The sequence below is a fragment of the Triturus cristatus genome, chromosome 12 (genome assembly GCF_964204655.1).
Source record: "Triturus cristatus chromosome 12, aTriCri1.1, whole genome shotgun sequence".
Classification (NCBI taxonomy): Eukaryota; Metazoa; Chordata; class Amphibia; order Caudata; family Salamandridae; genus Triturus; species Triturus cristatus.
The window spans coordinates 100308001-100331954 of record NC_140595.1 but is presented as its reverse complement, the minus strand read 5'-3'; the positions used below and the strand labels follow the sequence as shown (position 1 = coordinate 100331954).

The 23954-nt window shown below is 46.0% G+C and overlaps 1 protein-coding gene and 1 long non-coding RNA gene across 3 annotated transcripts in view; one reads left to right on the top strand and one right to left on the bottom strand.

Moving 5' to 3' along the window:
• The window catches only part of LOC146772730 (uncharacterized), a 463041-nt gene that overhangs the window by 9601 nt on the left and 429486 nt on the right, over positions 1-23954 (bottom strand). The window contains exons 5-7 of one of the 2 annotated variants that reach the window (XR_014972210.1): positions 4458-4558; positions 3802-3949; positions 2405-2569 (exon numbers count right to left, since the gene is read on the bottom strand). This is a non-coding gene — a long non-coding RNA (uncharacterized LOC146772730). The remainder of the gene's footprint in view (positions 1-2404; positions 2570-3801; positions 3950-4457; positions 4559-23954) is intronic. The other variant, XR_014972209.1, reaches the window with a different exon arrangement.
• Positions 1-23954, top strand: part of TARS2 (threonyl-tRNA synthetase 2, mitochondrial) — a 171321-nt gene that overhangs the window by 119832 nt on the left and 27535 nt on the right. Inside the window, exons 13-16 of the mRNA XM_085638536.1 lie at positions 1062-1199; positions 3389-3466; positions 13747-13847; positions 18159-18263. Coding sequence (XP_085494662.1) covers positions 1062-1199; positions 3389-3466; positions 13747-13847; positions 18159-18263 — 422 coding nt within the window. The remainder of the gene's footprint in view (positions 1-1061; positions 1200-3388; positions 3467-13746; positions 13848-18158; positions 18264-23954) is intronic.

Here is a 23954-nt window from a genome sequence, read left to right as displayed (position 1 = left end):
TCATGCCCCATCAAGCGCAAGTCACTGAAGATAATTTCCAATCTAGGAGCCTTTTACTAAGACACTAAAAACATCTAGATAACAGTGTAGTGTATTATGACCACTAATACGTTCGGACCAGTACGAAGTACAGGACCTAGGGTTCTTACGGTGCAAAGGGAGTTTGTCATTCATTCAGGTAGAGAGAGAGCGGTGGAAAGGTCAGCAAAAAAAGAGACGCGAGGAGGTAAGCCATGTGAAGGGCAACCGGTAAACGAGGAGGCTCCTCGAACCTAAAATGTATTATGGATGAAAATCTTATTTACAGATATATCCATTTATTAAAACACATCACTATATCATTTAATCCTTAGCATGCTCATGGTCTATGCTCTCACACATCTTTACTCAGTATACCTGCTGTAAAGTTCATTAAGTCTCTTGAGAGTGTCTTCTGACTTCACAAAACAGATTTTCAAAGCATGTTTGCTGCTTTTATTAAGGCATTTCAATGGGTACATTAAGCACGTCACAGCTTGCAGTCATTTGTACAAATCTGGTTTAAATATTCATAGAAGCATATTACCAATAAGACAATATTTATTTGTTAAAGTCAACACATTTGCTTTCTTCATGATGTTTTGTGTTGTTTATTCGTATTAATTGGAAGTTCCATTCAGCATATATTGGGAAATTGACTGGCTCTCATCACAAAATCCCAGAATCCTCATTCATTTCATGTTTCCATTGTTACGTCTGTCGCTTCTTTCCAAATTTGTCAGCTTAAAGTTTACATTTAGCAGGCATCATCTTTCATCCAGGTATCTTTTCCTGTTCTCTGACACATTTCAAGGTGTGGCAAGGCAAAGGCTGCTTTGATACTTTTAAGTGGCTGCAGAGGTATGAGCATTAAGTGTTCACTCGTAACAAGGGTAATAGTGTGTTAAAATAAGTGCAAGTTTATATTTTAAAAAGTCTCCCAATAAAACCAGTAAATAATTTTAGTTAATGATCATGTTTGCAATGTTGAAACCATGTTGTTGTTGTTTCCATGGTAATACAGATGTCTTCATCTTTAACAGTTAGAAGGGGAGATTGCTGGCTGCTTGGAGTTCCTGCGGGCAGTGTACTCTGTGTTCGGGTTCACGTTTAAGCTCTTCCTGTCCACACGTCCAGATGAGTTTCTTGGGCAAGTGGAGATGTGGGACCACGCAGAGAAGGTGAGGTTCTGACACTGACAGGGAATACAGCCGCACTTCCTAAATATTTTAGAACGACAACCTACTTTTTAGAACGACAAACGTTCGCAACCCACCTAGCTTTAATGGACATGAGGTGCCAATTTTTCTTTTGTAAATAAAACATTGTGTGGTCATGCATTATGATTTACAGACCGCACCTATTCCAACGGATTGGTCACTACATTTGCACAGACATACAGTATCCCTGTTAAAACTATATTGCACACAAATGATAATGTGTGGAAATCTGATTTCAGCGAATATTTATTATTGTTGCATCACCAAGTAAAGTGTCTTGATTTGTTCTGATCCAATTCAAACCTTTGTTTGCATCACACTTCAGAATTACAAAATAATTTGCACTTCATTTTTGCTTTCCTAACTGCTGGATGCGTACAGTTCATATGCAGGAATTTACATTTTGTTGTGTGTTACGGAAAATTGACATCCTACAGTTCCTGTCACACTTCATGTATCCCAACAAGATTGCCACATAATTCACTTGGTTTTTCTTTCTCTCTCCGCAAAGCGAGGGGAGTTTGTAGACACTAGTCCTCATGTTAAAACAAAAAAATAAACATCAGAAGACTTAGCCTGACATTTGACCTCTGTCGCTGAAGCACAACAAATGTGACGAGATAAATGCAGAATTTAAAGGCATCTTTATTTATTGCTTGGACTTTCGTAGCCCACCAAAAATCGGCTCGCAACCCACAGTAGTTTGGGAAACACTGGTTTACAGTAACAGTCAGTCATCAAATGTTTGCAGCTTACTGAGGATCTGTGATTTCCCCAAGCTTCGATCGACTAGGGTTGAATGACAGATGTACCTTGATGACTTTGTGCAGAAACATGCTTATTGTTTAATACCCTGATTCTTTGGTGAAAGCATGCCATAATGTATGTAAAGCTGCAACGTGCAGGAATGTAAACTATGTATTTCTCTTGTAAGCACTGTTAGAAGTTTGAAATCTACCTTTAAACATACTAGCTAGGCAGAGTGTTGTAGAATACATCATGGTTACACCCTGATATCAAAACATTTCACCAACACGGTGCTTTTTTACTACTGTGATGCAGCGCCTAGGTTGGAGAGCCGTATCAGTATGCTGTCTAAGCTAGGCAAACTTTGTGAATTCCAAACATTTTGTATCCTAGCAGTTCACACAGGGTGTTGAACTTACCAGTGAGACAGGGATTTCCATGCACTTGAAGCGGCTGATACCTTAGCACATTGCTGGAATTTTCAATACACACCACTATTTTAGTCGATCAGGTGATGAAATTGCTTAAGTCTAGACCAGTGGCTCTTAACCTGTTGTCCGGTGACTCCTGGGGGTCCGTGACTGCTTAGAAAATGAAATAATATTAAATGATTAATAAAGAGTATGTAAATAAAGAAGCAAAATGTACAAATTAGCATTGTAAAACGTTCTGTAAATGTGTAGGAATTTGAAATGGGAGGCTAAAAAATAATTTAGTATTCTCAGATTAATTTGTGGAAGTAGTGCAAGTGCATCAAACTGAATGTAGTAGGGACGATGAGTGGCCGCAACTGAATTTCGAAGCAATACAACCTTTCTACTACAATTAAACTTTTGATTCATGGTTGTAAATTAAGTGGGAGACATTCTTCGATTGATTTCCCCTGTTCTAGTTTCATCCGCCAGGTCTTTGGATTTTAATGCTATTCAATAGGACTAAGTCAAATGCAATAAAACACACATTGCTCACATGCAGAATAGCCCTGGGTTCCAGAGCCTAAATGTTGGTTGAATACAGTTTTTTTGCACACTCCCATATTGTTGTACCATTGTCATTCCAGTTTGCCTCAATGGAGTCCCTTCACATCGAATACATTTCAGCCATTTATGTTTTTTACAGCGTGTCAATGTTTCCTGAATCCAGAACAATCTTGACGACTGACCTATTTCGGATGTATCGATAGATCGTGCTTTGCGCATGCTCAATTGTATACAAAATGGAAATGATTCCGTACAATTTTGTATAAACAGGTTTCCTTAATATATTGTATATTTCGATATACGTTTTATTTTATATTGTTAAGCACTGCTTTTGTATCATTTGAGCTGTAAAAAAAAGAATAAATAAATAAAACAGTAGTTCTGGGAATTGTTTTTAACTCCTATCTTACATTTCTTTTCTAGCAACTGGAGAAGAGCCTTAAAGAGTTTGGGCATGTATGGGAGCTGAACCCAGGGGATGGTGCCTTCTACGGGCCAAAGGTGCGTAAACTTAGTTGCATGGGTGCCAGTGTGTGAAACTTTAATTTCAGTTTTATCAGTTGACCCGGACTTCAAGCTTTCTCATTTGAAATAAAAGTAATTGTTTGAAATATAGACATTTCACCGCCTTATAGCATCGTTGATGAGTTTTGAACAGCCTAATGAAGGCCCAAAATTGAATTGTAACCTGGCTCAAAAACGGGTTTGACTGCTTGGCTTACTATCAAAGCCCTTGTTTCAGTTGTACACCAAAACAGACAGACAGGCAACGATCAGTGGAAAATGAGGCGGTCTGACGCCTCCTTCTCACTTGCAGCACACCAGTCATGCCTCACCTGCATTGATTTCCCTTTGCTGATCTCTGTTCACAGAGCGCGTTGCCCTCAAGGTGAACGCCTAGAGCACTGACTTGAACACCCCGCATCGAAGGTCACACCAAGAAAGAGTTCCTCAGCCGCAAGGGGAACTTGCTTATCGCACCACCTTTGGGGAAAAAAGAAATCGGACAAGTGTCTCTCACTGTTTTCTATGACGAGTCAGGCTCTTCTAGACTCTTATCTGCAGTGCTTATTTGTAGATGCGTGGACCGTTAACCAAACCCATGAAAGAAGGAGAGACTCAAAAAGCAGCACTTGATGTTTTATAATGAAATATTTATTATGTACTATAAAACTTGTGTATCAGAGTGATGGAAATTATTATTGCAATCTCAGCAGCCCTAATATAATATAAGATGAAGATTAGAGGAACCCAAAGGATTTTATATCGCATATCCCTGCTAGTCATTACAATTGGTCTAAAAACTACCTAACACCTGTTTCTGTATTATCAGCCTAATTTTTAAGATATTGATCAGCGATTAGTATTTTCTTTCACTACCTTATGCCATACCATGCGTTATCCTCTATACCCTGAGAATGATTCCAGAACTGCAGCATTTCCCACAAAGAACCAGTCTTCACTTTTCAAAAAAGCTTTGGTTTCTTTATACCTTATTCCCCAATGATTCTCTATGCAGAGAGGAGGGTGGAGTTGCTGTGCAGTCTCTTGCATCTGCGCAATGCATGATCAATACTTCTGTTAGAGACATATCTGAAAAGCAAGCAATTGTATCAAAAACATGATTTTTACCACATCAACCCTCCGCAGGGCTGGAAGAGCTTATAATGTTACTCACTGCTCATAGCTTTCTGGGCAGCAGAAATGAACTTGTCATTTTATTTCTGTTATTTTTGTCAATACGACTAATGGCAACCTACTGATAAAATAATATGGCGATCTCATAAACTCTATTAGCTAGTATCAGCATTTAAAGTATTAGTCTTTTATATAACCTACATGCACGCTCTAAAGAGTTAATGCGCCTACATTCATCATACATCTCGGCCTGAATTGTATTTATGTGAAAGAAACACGTTAGTTATAGATTCCTTACCTTAGATTTACCCCCAGGCGTCAGACTGGATCCGGAAAGTTTTTCCATCAGCAGTACCTCTGCGCATTGGAAGGTGGCGTCTGTTGGCTCCGCGTCCATCGTTGGCATCGTGGTCGCCGGGATGACGTCGCGGTAGCTACTTAGATGCTGCCCTTGCGCGCTGACATCAGTTCTTTATTTTTCCGTGCCAGCTAGTGCAGATCCGGAGCGAGCTCCAACTGCGGGTCCATGGCTCCGAAGGCTTTGCGGGTGCGGTCCCGAAAGCTGCTTGAGCACCGGCATTGGCCTCCATCTACTTAAACAGCTGGCAGGCTACCCACCAAGGTCTAAATGGTCTTGTTGGACTGTTACTGAAACAGCTAATGACATGAACTCTTTCCCATCTGCCTTACTTTTATCACAGACCCTCGAAAGTGACAGCATCAGTCACACGCAAAAGGAGTCACAAAAAAATATGCATCTCAGTATTGACAAGGATGAGTAATGTGATGCAAGTGAGCTTTTTGTACAAAACTTAAGTACGCTGCCTACAAACAGGTCGCGCCTTCCTCAGTCAGTTTGACTCACCTCTCATTTCATAGTACCCTGCTTGGTGATTGGATGCGGTTTTGATCACAAATTATCACTAACGAATACGCCTAACTTCGTTGAATTGGGCTTGACATATGCTTTATCCCTCCCCCGAAGGACATACCAATTCCTGTTTCTTAACTAAAGTAGTGCACCTTTTCTCCGTTTATTCCTAAGAAAGATCAACAAATATTTCCTATTTTGAGCCTTTCTTTGCTAAACAGATTTTTTTCCATGTAAAAATTTGGTATACTCGAATTTCACTTGAAGAATTCTTCACTACTGGAAGAAGGCTTTTGATAACTATGGAACTTAAAGCTGGTGGTAATTTCTTGACTGTTCATGTCACAGAAGGCATCTCGTATTTGTGGTAAGTGAAGTCCTTCCCATGTCATTACTATGCATTTTGGAGGTTATAGTCAACCAGCTTGAGGTCAAGTTGTATTATATCCCGAGATGTAAGTCCATTCAGGAAGTCTGCGGCCTCCTTCAAAGAACCATTTGGACCTGAGATGTAGCAAAAAGCCCCAGAAACCGTTCCAGTCTATAAGCACCTTTGAGTCCTTGATGAGTGAACATTAAGCATGTGCCCTCCATGGGCTCGTGGTGCTGTGTGTACCAGTACCCTCCTGTGTGCATGGATCTGATCTGAATGTTCAGGAAACTCAGTAGGTTTTAGGGAAGAATAAATGAGTTGCTGCGAGTCCTGTTCCCTCCAAAGATTTCTTCTCCCCACCCACTGTTGACTCATTGTGATGAACTTCAGGTGCCTGCACTAAAGTACAATTACCCCCAACAATTTGTCCCTTACTGCTGGATGCAAAAAGTTGCTAGCTCTTAGATCTTGAGTGGAAAGTCATGCTCTACATGTGGGTTGCCAGCAGGAAGTTGATTTTTTTATCAAATTACAATGACCACCATAGCCCAACTCAGCTGTGTTTGACTAATCCTTTTCAGTACTTGGATCCTCTATGGGCTCTCTCTTTTCAGGCTTAACCGTGTTTGAGCGACCTTTCACTGCTCATTTCACTTGTGTGGTTTTCTGCTCTCTGATGTGTCATCTTCCATGGAAAAGAGGCCTCTTTCAAACTCTGAGATGGAAACTTGCCAAGCTTCATTACTACTCTGAGATGGAAACTTGCCAAGCTTCATTTCTAGGACAAAAATTGTAAAAGGAAATTCATTCCTGGATTTGAAGTTGTGATCTCTCGCTTCTCAGGCTTTAGTCTGTTTCAGCGGCTTTTCACTACTCATTTCACTTGTGTGGTTTTCTGCTCTCTGATGTGTCATCTTCAATGGAAAAGAGGCCTTTTTCAAACTCTTAGATGGAAACTTGCCAAGCTTCATTTCTAGGCCAAAAATTGTAAAAGGAAATTAATTCCCGGATTTGAAGCTGTGCAATTTTCTTCTAACTCGACACCCACACATAGCAGACAAGCTTTAACAAGGCTGATAGTTCGGATTTTTTCATTGTGGAAAGTTTGTATTGGGCTTCATAAACATACACTGATGATGTATAGCATAGATAGCTTCATCGCAAACCTCCCTTGCCCAAAAACAATAACTGCACAGAGACCAACACCGCGAAGGAAGATTTGCTCTCTTACTCCCTCTTTTTCTCTCTCAGCTCATTTTGAGCAATCTTTTGCATAAAACTGGATCAGTGTCTTATGCTTTCAGTGCATGATCACAGTAAATTGACGCACTTTTCATGAATATGCAATAAATATGACGCTTCACGTAACTTCCAGCCCTAAGCCACTCTTGTGATATAACAGTGCAGCATTTCTCCCTAGTAGCACTAAATTACCAAAGTGCCACTTAGTCAAAGCAGAAAAATTAGTGCCCAGTAAACATATGCGATGTAAAAGTGACTTGGGCAGAGATGATTTAATGTTCAAACAACTCTAAATAACAGAGAATCTTGTACCTCTTATAAATCAATACCACTGTCAAGCCTTGCTAAGGACTTGATAAACTATTCCTTATAATGTTGGATAATGGTGAACCTTGCACATGGCTCGGTGATTGTGAGTTCGCACTTGACACAAAGGTTTATAGTTGAGATCCTTGTGCTACATATTCAGCTCAACACTAGTGATGGTTGTACTGTGCATGGTGTTACAGCAAACAAATGATGGACGGAATGCTGACAATGCAAACATTCTCCCCCAGTCAAAAGATCTGGGTTAAATCCATTGTTCTTTTGCCCACTACGCCACCCCAGTTTGGACCCAGCCATATGCAAATCAGTCTTGACCCTGTGCCCCATGGGAACAGTCCAGACCGAACTGCCAGGCCAGGTCCTCCCTGGACCGGAAACAAGCATCCCGGGACCAGTTTCAGGGTGTGTCACCCTTCTTCAGCCAAGCTAGCTTGAATACAGTGGCACAGTGAGCAAGGGACCCACGTCTGTGCATACCCATTCCACTGTTCCCATGAGGCACAGGGTCAAGACTGATTTGCATATGGCCAGGTCTAAACTGGGGTGGCATGGTGAGCAAAAGAATGATGGATTTAACCCAGATCTCTTGACTGGGGGTGAATGTTTTGATTTGTTCTGCATTCCATCCATCAATTGTGTGTCTTTTGCTTTCTCGCCCTAAGTGCGCCAGGTATGCCCAGACGTGGGTCCTGTGCTCACTGTGCCACTTGAATCAAGCTATCCTGGCTGAAGAGGGGTGAAACCCCGAAACCGGTCCTAGGATGCTTGTTTCCGGTCCAAGGAGGACCTGGCTTGGCAGTTCGGGCTGGACTGTTCCCATGAGGCACAGGGTCAAGACTGATTTGCATATGGCCAGATCTAAACTGGGGTGGCATGGTGAGCAAAAGAATGATGGATTTAACCCAGATCTCTTGACTGGGGGTGAATGTTTTCATTTGTTCTGCATTCCGTCTATCAATTGTGTGTCGTTTGATTTCTTGCACTGTGCATGGGGCACAACAAGTGTGACCTTGTTACTCTGATAAAAAAATCATGATAATGGAACTTGTACCGCACACAAGGTTTGGAGTGTACCTTACCTTCCATGTGAGCTGAATAGAGCATGAAGCCACTGGTCCTTGTACCTTAAAGAACAAGTCTCTATGACTTTGAACCTTTTGCCATACACAAGGCACAATGCATTTGGTCCTTTTTATTTTTTTTACATATTTTATTGATTTTTCACAACAAACTCCAGGGAACAATAGCTATTATCGTATGTCTGACATTACATGAATTCACATAGAGGAGTGAACTACATAGTGCATGGAAATAAAACATACACCTCAGCAACCATGTCTACAATAATCCACATTACCATTGTATAACGGCTGCATCCCGGTGCCCAGTATCCACTATTGCTTGGTATGTTCTCTTCTCATTTTAACATGCAGCAATAATTATCCGACCTTAGCAGTAATCCCTGTTCGCTGTTCCATTTGCATGGTAAACACTGAATTGCTAACAACTGTCCCCTCCCCCCCATGTTAATGCATTCCTTCGCACAAGAAACAACAGCTGTGATGGGCCTGCGAACGATCGATCCCCCAGGGACCTCCACGAGCCAGGAGCCCACCCAGGGAGACACACGAGGAGACCAGGCATCCGGCGGGTCGCAGAGGTAGATAACACCTGTTCCATTATCATGCCTCCATATAGGCGGTCAACGGCGCCCCCGACCCCCTCCTCCTCCAACTCTCCTCCCCCCCTCCCCGCACCTGCGCAACCCCCGACATCATCCCACGTGACGGTCCAGCTCCCAGGCACAAGACTACTGTTACCATCCGCGACATAGTGCACCCCCCCCAGTTTATATATCCCCAGTTTGTTGAAGGTTAGTTCATGGCTGCACCCCATAACTTGATGATACACCTCACAGGGGAACAGACGCACTACAGGGCCCTCATGCGGCGCAGTGACCACCACGCGCACTGGTAGGGTATGCCCAGACGCAGACCCCGGACACCTGTCTGCAGCTTAGCAAGAGTAAAGGCATTAGCCCCCACTGGTCCCCGAGATCAGGAGCCCGCTTGGGGGGACGAATGGGCGTTCCTGCCTTGTACATTTACATACCAGTAGTATTACCAAATGTGCCTATGTATGTAAAGTTAATACAAATGCCAATAAAAAGAACTTTAAAAAAAAATGTCCCCTCCCCCCACCCCTTACAGACTCAGCCAGAACTCCCATGTGCGATATCCCAACAGCAGCACAATATAGTCATTTCCTTACAACGACACATTTTATGATCAATAGTTATCCCGATTGTTTATATACATACATCCGCTCTTGCGCGGCCCAGCTTTTTGGTGATAGGCTCGGGGAAGCGCGGGACAGTCCCATCAATATGCTTGTACATCCACAGCTATAAATTCTTCTAGCATCGTATTCCACTCTAGCGAAATAGGTGTTTTCCTCAGCCCCCTTTGTTCCTCCCTTTTTAATTCAGCGCCCTCTGCTCGTATTTGGTCCTCATACCTATCACTACAAGTCTGTGACTGAAGCTTGTGCCCAGCATGAGACATGAAGCCTGTGATCCCCATACCTTATACGAGACTCGGTAACTGTGAAACGTATGTGGTGCACAAGGCCGGTTGTTCTTGTACCTTACACAACAAGTCTTTTTGACTGTGAAAATTATGCGGTGCACAAGGCATGATGCCCGTGGACCTTGTACCTTACACAACACGTCTCTGACTGAAACTTGTTGCTGGCAAAAAGCATGATTCCTGTGAGCCTTGTACCTTACATGAGTCTTGATGTGTGTGAATGTGAAACTGGTGTCGAGCCAAGGCAGGATGTCTGTGGTCCTTGTACTTTACACAAGTCTTGATGATTATGTAACTTGTGCTGTGCATAAGGCATTATACCTGTGGCCTTCGTACCGTACAGGAGTCTTGATGAGTTTGAAACTTGCACCGTGCAATGGCATGATACCTGTGGTTCTAGTACTTTGTACAAGTCTTGAAGACTGCCTAGATGACTGTGAAGCATGTGCTGTGAACTCGGCATGATCCAGGTGGTCCTCATGCTTTAACCCCAGTGGGAGGACCTGGCCTGGCAGTTCAGGCTGGACTGTTCCGATTGGAGCAGGGTCAATACTGATTTGCATACAGCTGGGTCCAAACTGAGGTGACATGGTGCGCAAAATAACAATAGATTGGGATGTGGCCCGAGTAATCACCAGAGATTAATTCAAGCATTCCATCCACCACTTTTTTGTATACTTCAGCCACACAAGTATGGCAGCGTTTTTATCAGGACAAATGGGGGGAAACGCTGGGTAGTAGAATTTTGTGGCTTCCTCCTGATTACGGAAGGTTCCGTCAAAGAAATGAAAGGAAAATGCATGATTTAAGCCAAAGTTTGACGTTTGCAGGAGATTGTGGGTAAGAAAGCCTTGTGCGATTCACGCGAGGCACACCACCGTGGAATCACCTGGGTGTCTAGTTTTCATAAGTGCCGTGGTTGGTAGCTTTCTATGGGTGACGACTCAGCAAGGCCCCAAATACAGCAGCTATCCCTATCACTGATGTCTCCACGTAGAACTTTACATGGTTTTGTGCGGTTGTCTCTTGGCCCACCCACAAAAGTGGGGTACCTTTTTCATCTGGAGACTTAGAGGAATGCTGAAGGGAAGAAAGTGTGTGGGTTCGCCCAGATTACAGAACTTTCAATCACAGAAATGTGCAGAAAATGTGTTTTTAGTCAAAGTTTGAGGTTTGCAAGGTTTTCTGGGTAAAAACAAAGTTCTGAGAGCCATGCAAGTCACTCCACCCTGGATTTCCATAGGTGTTTAATTATCAAAAATGTGTGGGTTTGATACATTTCCCTAGGTGCCGCCTGAACTATGGCTCAAATTCCACAGCTACCCACTTAAAAAAAAAACAAGCATTGGCATAGCCAATAGGTCTCGCCTTTGGGACCTTATAAGTGTTTAGCCATGCAACAGTTGCATAACTAAATACTTATAAGGTCCCAAAAGCAAGACCTATTGGCTATGCTAAGCGGCCGTGCGACTGCGAAAGTGATCGTGATCCCGATCAAACATCAAAAGTGAAAGTAAATGCGATCAAGCGCGGCGCGCTCGCGCACATGCACTGTAGCTCTAGACTGGCCATGGTAGCACTTTTTGGAGCCCTCACAAAAAGTTTCGCCAGACCAGCGCATGCGCTGGGTCAGGCGAGACCTAAAAAAGGGTCCGTTTTGACTGGAAAAATGTGATGTATCCATGTTACGTTTTCAGCCCTTTCCTGTTGTGGGCACTAGACCTACTCACAATAGTGAGGTACCATTTTTATTGGGAGACATGTTGGAACATAGAATAGTAGAACATTTATTATTACCAATTGTATTTTGCTACAATTGTGCCTTAAAAATGTAAAACAGTGTGGAAGCAAGAATACATTTTGAAACATTTCCTTGAATCACATGCTAGTGTGCATACCCACAAATCCTAAGGTGTATAAATAACCACTGTTCCTAAATGCCATCTCTTGTACCCATTTCAGAAATACATAGGTTTCCTTGATACTAATGTTTCACTCTACATATTTCACAATATGAATTGTTCTATATTTGGCACACAATAAAAAAACATTGTACCTTGCAGCTCAGTTGTTGTCTCTGTGTACCTCGGATTCTTGGAGATCCTACAAACCCTCTATTTCCCCCACAACCAGAAGGGTGTATTGCTTTTGTAAATCGCCCATCGTGACAAAAAGTTAGATTAAAACATTGTCACAAATGGCCGTTTTCAATATTTCTTTATTTCAACACTTCGTTTCCTTAGGAGAACCTTGCCGGATCTGAACATAAAGGGCTAGATGCATCAAAAGAGCATTTTGCAATTCTCAAATAGCGATTTTTGCTGAATCGCTATTTGGGAATCGCAAAATACTATGTATGTAGGAATCGCAAAATACTTTGCGATTCCTTAATATTAATGGTTTTGCATTAGCTAATTTGGGATTACCTAATTGGTAATTGCTAATTAGGAAATGCAAAGTCAAAGGTGCCGGGGGCCTTAGCCCCCCCCCCCCCCCCCCGAAGCACCCCCAAAATTTAAATTGTGCACATGTAAAGCGCACACATGTCCTAGGGGCACGTGTGCACAACATGGCACTTTGAATAAAGCATTTTTGTGCATTTTTCACATTTTTTACATGATTACCATCAACTTGAAGTTTATGGTAATTAGCGTTTCCTAAATGCACAATTCACATTTAGGAAAGGCAGTGTGTATTCGGGATTTGCAAATTTCGATTTCCTATTTGCATTCGCAATTAGGTAATTGCAAAAAATTGCGATTACATAAATTGGAAATGCAAAAGCCTTTGATACATAAGGAAAGGGCATTTTCCATTCGCAAACAGACGAATTATGCAATTTGCACTGTTTTCGAATGCAAAATTCTTTCATACATCTGGCCCATTATCTCTCGCTGAATTCAGAAGTGTTTCTACTTTTCAGGACCCTATACCTTTCCTAGAACACCCATTGGTTTCACACTGGTTTCCACCACAAACTGTAGGTAGGTTGAGAGCACAAAACAATAGAAAAAACAGCTACCCCTTTGAAAAATGCCAAATGGTAAAAAAAAAAAAATTCTGCTCTGCATGTTACTCAAAGCTGGGAAGATGGGGATTTTAAACCTTTTGTTGATGCCATTTTAGGAGACAAAAGGACACGTTTTTGTGCAGGGTACTTTTTTCCTATTTTCCCACAAAAGCTCAAAATGTAGCTATATTTTGGTAATTTTCTCTGTTCCCTCCAGTAAAATCCAAACCCTGGGTACCTTTAGAATCCTCAGGAAGTTGGGGAAAAAGGATGCAGATATGGCGTGGATACCTTATGTGAAAAAAACTTTATGGAGCCCTAAAAGCGAACTACCCCAAAAAGCCAAAAAAGGGCTCGGCACTGGTGGGTTGAGAAGAGTGAGGAAGCCACATCCGTTAAAGGGTTAAACGTCCCTTAATTACTAGTAGCATAGCAAGGATGTCCTGGGCCCTGATACAAGTATAGAAAGCAGACCCTTTGACTGCTGTTGGGGTAGTAAAATACAGCAATTAAGAGGGTTCAGTGGGTCCCTATGTCTCTGGGCCCTGGTGCTGCTGCACCAATGGTAGCCACACCCCTCTTCATGTCTGTGAAGCTTGTGCCGTTTACAAGGATTGGTGCCTGTGCTTCTCGTACCGTGTACAAGTGTTGAAGACTGTGAAACGCCATTTTAGGCATTTTCACACTTTGACTTTTAGAACTATGTTGACATTTTTCTGTGTTTCTTGCCAGATCGATATCCAGATTAAAGACGCCATTGGCCGATATCACCAGTGTGCAACAATCCAGCTCGACTTCCAGCTACCAATCAGATTTAATCTCAGCTACGTAAGGTATGTGTTGTGTTCATCCGACAACCAGTTCACCCCTTATCATGAGGTTTCATTGTTCTTCCAAACAGGTTAAGCAGTTTTTAAACTAGCTGATTACAGTCCTATGTGCAAAACATCAAAACACTGCATTACACAAATATTTTGTACAATTTAAAACCATGTGCCCAAAATTAAGAAACACTCTATACCAATACTGGTACCACCAGACAACAGCTGGCTGCAAACATTCCCCGCTGACAGATTTGATGTTCTAGAGAACGAGTTTGCATCCATACCTTGGGTAACGGTGACATCTAGCATTACAGTGCATGAAGTGCAGTATTTGGCGGTGTATAAATAAGTAAGCATTATTATAATCACAAGAAGACCCCCTTCTGTAAAGCAAGATGTAAATGCATCTAATTCTCTAATAAATGAGTCACTATTACTCTGAAAGGACATAGCCTATAAAAGTGACATTAGACGCCACTCTGTGGTGCTGCTTGCCCTCAGACCTTTCGGTTACTTATTGATCATGGAAGCATGCCCTGACATTGCCTGTCCTCACACCTGACTTTTGTATACTCTGCATTCGAGCACGACCGCTACCATCTGTGGCGAGCGTAAAGTGAGGGCACTCGCTCCGGTATTGCCTGTCCTCACACTTGAGCCAAGTGTACAATCAGGGCACACGCTCCGGTAATTTCCCTCACACATGATTCGAGCATACAGTGAGGGCATACGCTCCGGTATTGCCTGTCCTCCCACATGATCCGAGCGTACAGTGAGGGCACACGCTCCGGTAATTTCCCTCACACATGATTCGAGCATACAGTGAGGGTACATGCTCCGGTATTGCCTGTCCTCACACTTGAGCAGAGAGTACACTGAGGGCACACCCTTCAGTATTGCCCTCACACATGATCCGAGCATACTGTGAGGGCACACGCTCCGGTATTGGCCTCACACATGATCCGAGCATACAGTGAGGGCACTTGCTCCGGTATTGCCTGTCCTCACACTTGAGCCAAGTGTACAGTGAGGGCACTTGCTCCGGTATTGCCTGTCCTCACACTTGAGCCAAGTGTACAGTGAGGGCACTTGCTCCGGTATGGCCTGTCCTCACACTTGAGCCAAGTGTACAGTGAAGTCACTTGCTCCGGTATTGCCTGTCCTCACACTTGAGCCAAGTGTACAGTGAGTGCACTTGCTCCGGTATTGCCTGTCCTCACACTTGAGCCAAGTGTACAGTGAGGTCACGCGCTCCGGTATTGCCTGTCCTCACACTTGAGCCAAGTGTACAGTGAGGTCACTTGCTCCGGTATTGCCTGTCCTCACACTTGAGCCAAGTGTACAGTGAGGTCACTTGCTCCGGTAATTTCCCTCACACATGATTCGAGCATACAGTGAGGCATACGCGCCGGTATTGCCTGTCCTCCCACATGATCCGAGCGTACAGTGAGGGCACACGCTCCGGTATTGCCTGTCCTCCCACATGATCCGAGCATACAGTGAGGGCACACACTCCGGTATTGCCTGTCCTCCCACATGATCCGAGCGTACAGTGAGGGCACACGCTCCGGTATTGCCTGGCCTCCCACATGATCCGAGCGTACAGTGAGGGCACACGCTCCGGTATTGCCTGGCCTCCCACATGATCTGAGCGTACAGTGAGGGCACAAGCTCCGGTATTGCTTGTCCTCCCACATGATCCGAGCGTACAGTGAGGGCACACGCTCCGGTATTGCCTGGCCTCCCACATGATCCGAGCGTACAGTGAGGGCACACGCTCCGGTATTGCCTGTCCTCCCACATGATCCGAGCATACAGTGAGGGCACAAGCTCCGGTATTGCTTGTCCTCCCACATGATCCGAGCGTACAGTGAGGGCACACGCTCCGGTATTGCCTGTCCTCCCACATGATCCGAGCATACAGTGAGGGCACATGCTCCGGTATTGCCTGTCCTCCCACATGATCCGAGCATACAGTGAGGGCACATGCTCCGGTATTGCCTGTCCTCCCACATGATCCGAGCACACAGTGAGGTCACACGCTCTGGTATTGCCTGTCCTCCCACATGATCCGAGCATACAGTGAGGACACACGCTCCGGTATTGCCTGTCCTCACACTTGAGCCAAGTGTACAGTGAGGGCACTCGCTCCGGTATTGCCTGTCCTCACACTTGAGCCAAGTGTACAGTCAGGGCACACGCTCTGGTAATTTCCCTCACACATGATCCGAGCATACAGTGAGGTCACACGCTCCGGTATTGCCTGTCCTCCCACATGATCCGAGCGTACAGTGAGGGCACACGCTCCGGTATTGCCTGTCCTCCCACATGATCCGAGCATACAGTGAGGGCACACGCTCCGGTATTGCCTGTCCTCCCACATGATCCGAGCATACAGTGAGGTCACACGCTCTGGTATTGCCTGTCCTCCCACATGATCCGAGCGTACAGTGAGGGCACACGCTCCGGTATTGCCTGTCCTCCCACATGATCCGAGCGTACAGTGAGGGCACACGCTCCGGTATTGCCTGTCCTCCCACATGATCCGAGCATACAGTGAGGGCACACGCTACGGTATTGCCTGTCCTCCCACATGATCCGAGCGTACAGTGAGGGCACACGCTCCGGTATTGCCTGGCCTCCCACATGATCCGAGCGTACAGTGAGGGCACACGCTCCGGTAATTTCCCTCACACATGATTCGAGCATACAGTGAGGGTACACGCTCCGGTATTGCCTGTCCTCACACTTGAGCAGAGAGTACGCTGAGGGCACACCCTTCAGTATTGCTCTCACACATGATCTGAGCATACTGTGAGGCCACACGCTCCGGTATTGGCCTCACACATGATCCGAGCATGCAGTGAGGGCACTTGCTCCGGTATTGCCTGTCCTCACACTTGAGCCAAGTGTACAGTGAGGGCACTTGCTTCGGTATTGCCTGTCCTCACACTTGAGCCAAGTGTACAGTGAGGGCACTTGCTCCGGTATTGCCTGTCCTCACACTTGAGCCAAGTGTACAGTGAGGTCACACGCTCCGGTATTGCCTGTCCTCACACTTGAGCCAAGTGTACAGTGAGGTCACACGCTCCGGTATTGCCTGTCCTCACACTTGAGCCAAGTGTACAGTGAGGGCACTTGCTCCGGTATTTTCACTGTCCTCACACTTGAGCCAAGTGTACAGTGAGGTCACACGCTCCAGTATTGCCTGTCCTCACACTTGAGCCAAGTGTACAGTGAGGGCACTTGCTCCGGTATTGCCTGTCCTCACACTTGAGCCGAGTGCACAGTGAGGGCACACGCTCCGGTATTGCCTGTCCTCACACTTGAGCCAAGTGTACAGTGAGGGCACTTGCTCCGGTATTGCCTGTCCTCACACTTGAGCCAAGTGTACAGTGAGGGCACTTGCTCCGGTATTGCCTGTCCTCACACTTGAGCCAAGTGTACAGTGAGGTCACTTGCTCCGGTATTGCCTGTCCTCACACTTGAGCCAAGCGTACAGTGAGGGCATTCGCTCCGGTATTGCCTGTCCTCACATTTGTACACTGCAGACAATATGGTGTCACGCATTCTGGTAGTTCCTGCTCTCGTCTATGCTGCAGTCAGTATGGGGTGGCTCACCCTAACACTCTCTGTACCCCATACGATCTTTGCATGAAGGAGGAGGGGCACAGCCTGCCACTGCCTGTCCTGAACACTCTAAGGAGAGAACCTACTGCGAGGTGCAGACAGCGTGAGGATCGCACTCTGTCTCTGACGGTCCACTGACAAGTACTGTGCACCAGTGCTGTGCACAATATGGAGAATACACCTTGTGCAACAATTGTGTCATGCCACTGCCAGCACTCACATCTGTATTGTGCATATAGTACAAGGAGCACACCCTGTCACTTAGCGTCTGCACATCTGTACAATGTGTGCAGATCTTTGGCTGTTACAGCTTGTCCTCACACCTCTACTGTGCATAAGGTTTGGCATGTCTTGTTGTTGCCTGTTCTCTCTCCTGTACTGTGCATACAGCGCATGACCCTCTGCTGCTTGTCCTCATACCTGTTCCATGTACACAATGCTGAGAGTACACGCTAAACAATGTACACGGTACAGGAATCATGGCCTGCTACTTCCTGTCCACACCATGCCCTGCATAAACACTTGCGGTTTACTGTGCCATCTTTCTGGCGCTTGCCATGGGTACTGTGTATTGACAGCTGTGCTCCCCTCTAAGGATTGAGAGACATCTCCCTGAAATGACATGTCCCACTCACTCAGTCACAGATTTTCAGCCCACGTGATCAGTTACCCTCCCCTTCTCTTCCACAGGAAGAACGGCAGCACCACGGAGAGACCGGTGATGATCCACCGGGCGATACTGGGATCTGTGGAGAGAATGGTCGCCATTTTAGCTGAAAACTATGGTGGCAAATGGTAGGTGTTGCCTTGTTTAAACTGTTCCAACTGTTGAAAGCTAATGGCAATTCACTAATGTGTGTGTGCAGAAATTGTTTCTTTTACGTACTCTGTGCTTTTTTAGATCTCATCTGCAGATATCTTTAACAGTCTGTATTCAGAATAACCTATTGATAAGAAAGCCACCCAATGATATTCAGTGGGATGACCCTAAACCCACTGCAAGTATTGCATATCATTGGGTAGCTTTCTTGTCAATCATGCTTGCTTTCGTCTTATTCAGTGAATTACACTTCCTCTTGCTTTTGTCCATCACCTGGAACATACTTGCTTTTCCGTACATCTGATTGGATGACATTCCTTCAACTACTTACATTTAGGGAACAATTTTTTCCTTTTTTGTTGTTAGCCTTCCACGGAAGTGGATATCTTTTCTGGCTCTGTCCACTTCTCGCAAGTGTTGTGCGTTCTTCTTCGCATCATCGTGCACTCCCACACCAAGGTCGTCCATTCCTTCCACGTTGTGCAGATTCTTTTTTTATAAATAATCCTCTCATCCTTTGCTCCCTCCTCCCTAGTCAGCAGCATTTACTTGCACCCATCATTCCTCCTTTGGTCTTCGCCCCTCTTCATCCTATTCTTTAAATTAATTAAAAAAATTAAAACACTTTTAACAGGATCCAGAATTATATAATTTGTTTCCAACACACTCCTTTCTGTGAATACACATCTGCAAGCCTTTTAGTTTTTTTCTAATTTAATGCTCCAAGATGGGCATTTGCCATCATGCAATGGTAAGTTGCAAAATTGCCAATGTTCTGTCTGTTATAACATGCCTGGAGACTCATGCACACATAAACATCATCGCGCTTGGACTTATTTAGTTTTTTTTTAATGATACTCTTTAGAATTTCCATTGCCCATTTATTTTCTTTTTGGCAATGATGTAATGCATCAGTGCGCATTGGAGAAGCCAAAAGTCCAGATCTATTGGTTTTGCCAATACTTGTTCAATATAGTTCACAACCTTTCACATTCTCTCTTCTTTTTGCCTGTCTCCTCTGTGACCTGTTGTACAGTTGCCCCTTCTTGAATAATGGCTGCACCCACATTTAAGTGGCTATTTAGTGATCCCTTTGTTCTACGAATCCCTGATAGGTTGGTAATCTAAAAGAGACTGTTAGTTATAGATTCCTTACCTTAGAATTACCCCCAGACGTCGGACTGGATCCGGAGAATTTTTTCTCAGCAGTACCCCTACGCATCGGTAGGTGGCGCGGGCGACTCCGCGTCCGCCGGAATGTCATTGCGGTGTCTACAAAGACGCCGCCCCTGCGTGAGGACATCAGTTCTTTCTTTTTCCACGCCAGCCTGGCGCGGTACCGGAGATAGCTTGCCCCTTAGTCATTTTTTGACTAACCTTTTTTCGACTTTTGTTTTCGAGTCTTCGACTCCTGGTGCGCGAGGAATGTCCCATCGGCAAACTGGCTTCAAGCCTTGTGACTCCTGTCACAAGCTGATGTCCGTGACGGACCCGCACCTCGTGTGCCTCTGGTGCCTAGAGCGTGAACACGACCCGAAGTCATGCTCCGACTGTCGGGCCATGACGAGAGTCTTTGAGGGAGTGGTCCCGAAAGCTTTGGAGGCCCGGCAGTCGGCTCCGCATCGCTCCTGGTCTCGCTCGAGGGGAAGGTCCTGAGACCAGTCACGGAGCCACCGCACCTTATCCAAGTCTTAGCACTACTCAGGTAAGTGGAAGCACAAGAAGAAGGCGCGAAGAAGCACTGTCCTCCTTCGCCTTCTCCCCATCGGTCGGCTGACGCGACTCGGGATCCGGAGCATCGTCGCTCTAAGGCTCCGTCTTTGGTGCCTGATTCCGGGACGACTCCGCACCTCCCTCCTTTTCCGGGAGCCAGAGCATCCCCTGCCCAACTTCGTACGTTCCGCGAAGCCCTCCACTGTATCTTTTGGCAGTCCGACTCTGCTCGTGCGCCTTCGGGCCCTGCGGAGCCGGTTGGGGGCCCTGGGCCTTCAATGCTGTTAGCTTCAGCGCCAGAGGGTCGCCGTGGATCCAGGCCTGGATCCGGATCGACACCGGTCGACCTTACTCGACCTTCCCCGGCGCCGATCCCGGACGACAAGGCAGACTCTGCACTGGAGCGCTTTAAGGATTCTCAGGCTACGGCCAGATCCTGGGGCCTCACTGCATCCTGTGGTCCACCAGTGTCTGCCTTTCGCCCCTTTCGTGGCTACTGAAGGGGCACCCCACCACATCCGGCCCAGTCTAGCCACCAGCTCACGCCACCGACTCACGCAAGCTGCCCAGCCTCTGCGTGGCCGAACTCGCGGGACCCAGCGACGCAGGTCTGGGAACTAGCGGGCGGGCCAGTCCACCCTTTTCCCCCCTGCAGCAGCCTCCAAACCCTCCTAGTCTGGCGTTTCAGGCCCATCAACGGCCAGTGGGTGGAAGGATTTGCCATCACCTCCCCCACTGGCAATCCATCATGTCAGACAGGTGGGTTTTGCAGTTAGTCCGAAGGGTCTACTCCCTCCCCTTCGAGACCACCCCTCCTTCCATGCCACCATCTTTCGATCTCATGTCGGTGGATCATTTGGTGTTTCTCCACCAGGAAGTCTCTGCTCTTTTGGCCAAAGGAGCAACAGAGGGTACCAACACCAGAAGTAGATTGTGGTTGCTATTCCCACTACTTTCTGGTGCCCATGAAGGACAAAGGCCTGCGTCCTATCTTTGACCTCAGGGCCCTCAACCGTTTTCTCCCGAAGGAGAAGTTCAAAATGCTCACGTTGGCTCAGGTCCTGTCTGCCCTCGACCCTGGAGGCTGGATGGTGGCGCTGGACTTTGCGGGACGCCTATTTCCATATTCCTGTCCTGCCAGCCCACAGGCGTTACCTGCGGTTCACGGTAGGCCATGAGCATTTTCGGTTCACCATGCTCCCCTCGGGTGTTCACGAAAGTGATGGCGGTGGTTTCAGCTCATCTGCGCAGATCAGGGGTTCCAGTTTTCCCCTATCTCGATGACTGGCTGTTGAAGGCTGACTCACCCCAAGCTGTCGTCTCCCACCTCCAGACTACGGCGGACCTCTTGCACTCGCTGGGGTTCACTATCAACGTGCCGAAGTCACATCTGACTCCCTCTCAGACGCTCACTTTCATTGGATCTTCTCTAGACACGGTGCAGTTTTGGGCCTATCCTTCCGAGCAACAAGTCTGGGATATTCGGGCTATGATACCAAATGTTTCAGCCTCTATCCCGGATTTCGTTGAGAATAACCCTGCGGCTGCTGGACCTAATCGCCTCCTGCATCCTGCTGGTGAATCATGCCAGAGGGCATATGCGGGCTCTGCAGTGGGACCTGAACTTCCAGTGGGTGCAGCATCAGGGGAATCTTTCCGACTACCTCCAAATCTCATAGGGAACTGCACAACAACTGCAGTGGTGGCTAACGAACCAGGATTGGTTAGATCTGTTCGCCACTGAAGAGAACGCGCAATGTCAGCAGTTCTGCGCGTTAGACTTTCCAAGGCGGTGCTCGCTCTGCGACGCATTTCGTTGTGAGTGGAGATGCGGCCTCCTGTACACCTTTCCGCCTGTACCACTTCTGCCCCGAGTGCTGAAGAAGATCAAGCGCGACCGGGCCCAAGTCATTCTTGTGGCACCAGACTGGGCACGAAGAGTCTGGTACCTCGAGCTCCTGAGCATGGCTATCGATCCTCCGATTAAGCTGCCTCTGCGGGAGGATCTTCTGTCGCAACAGCAGGGATCGGTCCTCCACCCCAACCTGTCCAGCCTCTACCTCCTTGCATGGAGATTGAGCGGCGACAGTTGACAGCGTTGGACCTTCCTCCCGCAGTCTGTAATGTTATCTTGGCAGCCAGGCGTCCCTCCACGAAAACGGTATACGCCTGTCGATGGAACAAGTTTGTGGCATGGTGCACAGCTTAAGCTGTGGATCGCCTTTCTGCCCCTCTTTCATAGGTCCAGTTGTATATACTTTCTTTGAGCCAGCAGGGCTCTGCCCTGGGCACTCTTAAGGGCTATCTTTCGGCCATCTCTGTCTTCCTTCGGCTTTGAGATCAGCCATCTTCGTTCAAGCACCCTATTGTAGAGAGATTCTTCAAGGGCATTACTCATCTCTTCCCTCCTTCTCCCTTCGTAATGCCCTAGTGGGACTTGAACCTGGTCTTTACCTATCTTATGTGTACTCCCTTCGAGCCTCTTCACAACTGTCCTTTCAGGCTCCTCACTCTAAAGCCAGCTTTCCATGTTACCATCACCTCTGCTTGCAGAGTGGGTGAGCTCCAAGCTCTTTCATCTAAGCCCTCTTTCTTCTCTGTGCATCCAGACAAAGTGGTGCTTAGGACAAGATCTTCGTTCCTTCCCAAAGTAGTAACACCCTTTCACATTGGACAAACTTGCCCACTTTTTACCACTTTCACACCCTTCCAAGGAGGAGGAGAAACTCCACCGTCTAGACCCCAAGCGTGCGTTGTCTTTCTACCTTGACCGCACAAAAAATTCCGGGTGGATGATCAACTCTTCGTTGGCTATGTAAGTGCCAAGAAAGGTCAGGCTTCTTCAGAAGCTTACCATTTCTAGATGGGTTGTCCTTTGTATCAAAATCTGTTACGCTTTGGTGAAAAAGGAACCTCCAGTGGGGCTATTTGCTCATTCTACTAGAGCTACGGTGACCACCACTGCTCTTGCTCACAGTGTTCCCCACCTTGACATCTGTCAGGCGGCCACGTGGGCATCCTTGCACACGTTCACCAGACATTACTGCCTGGACAGCAAAGTCCTCCAGGACGGCTGTTTTGCCCGTTCTGTCCTCCAGGACTTTCTGGTGTGAACTTAGTTTGCAGACCATCCTTTCGGATCAACAAGTTACTTATCTTCGGTAACGATGTATCTGTACGAGACATATGTTAGTTATAGATTCCTTACCGCCCCACCTATCCTCCCCGCTCTGCGAACTGACTTCTAGGGACAGGGACTTCCTTGCAGGGCCCTAGTTTAGCGCACCAAGGAACCTCAGTCTGCATGCAACACTTATTGGGTACTTATTAATTCATCACTTCATTGAAAGCAGCAGAGCGTTGTACATTACATGGCCCTTAAGAGACGATCTACAATATTGTGTGCATGAAGTGGGGATTACACAAATACATTTCCTACACTTTTTTTATGCACAAGGACATAAGGAGATTTGCCCAGAATCGCACAATGTTGAGCCAAGGTCGGGATTCGGCCCTGTGCAACCAAATTTCAAAGTCGGCAACTCTAGCCACTAAGCCACATCTCCTTCATCCACTGGCATGTGATAGGAGTTTATACTAGTGTATTCATGCTTTTTTTTTTTTTTTTTTTTTTTTAGCTCTCTACATTATACATATCCATATTATAGTGACTAAAGCTAATGTGAACACACATCTGCTAAAATCTCAAAATCAAGAGGAGGGCAGTGTTTTGGGAGTTCAAGATTCCGTTAGAAAATTATTTTATTTTTATTTTTTGTAGCTTCCGAGACCTCAAGAGAACAATCAGAATGGAGTCCTATTCAGAAGGGCTTTTTACTTCATGGTGGTATCAGCAAGAGTTCTGCACACTGCCATTTGTTGAATACTCGTTGCAAGAAAGCAAATATGTTTTATTTTCTCTTTGCTGGGATAATGCAATGAAGGTAGAATGC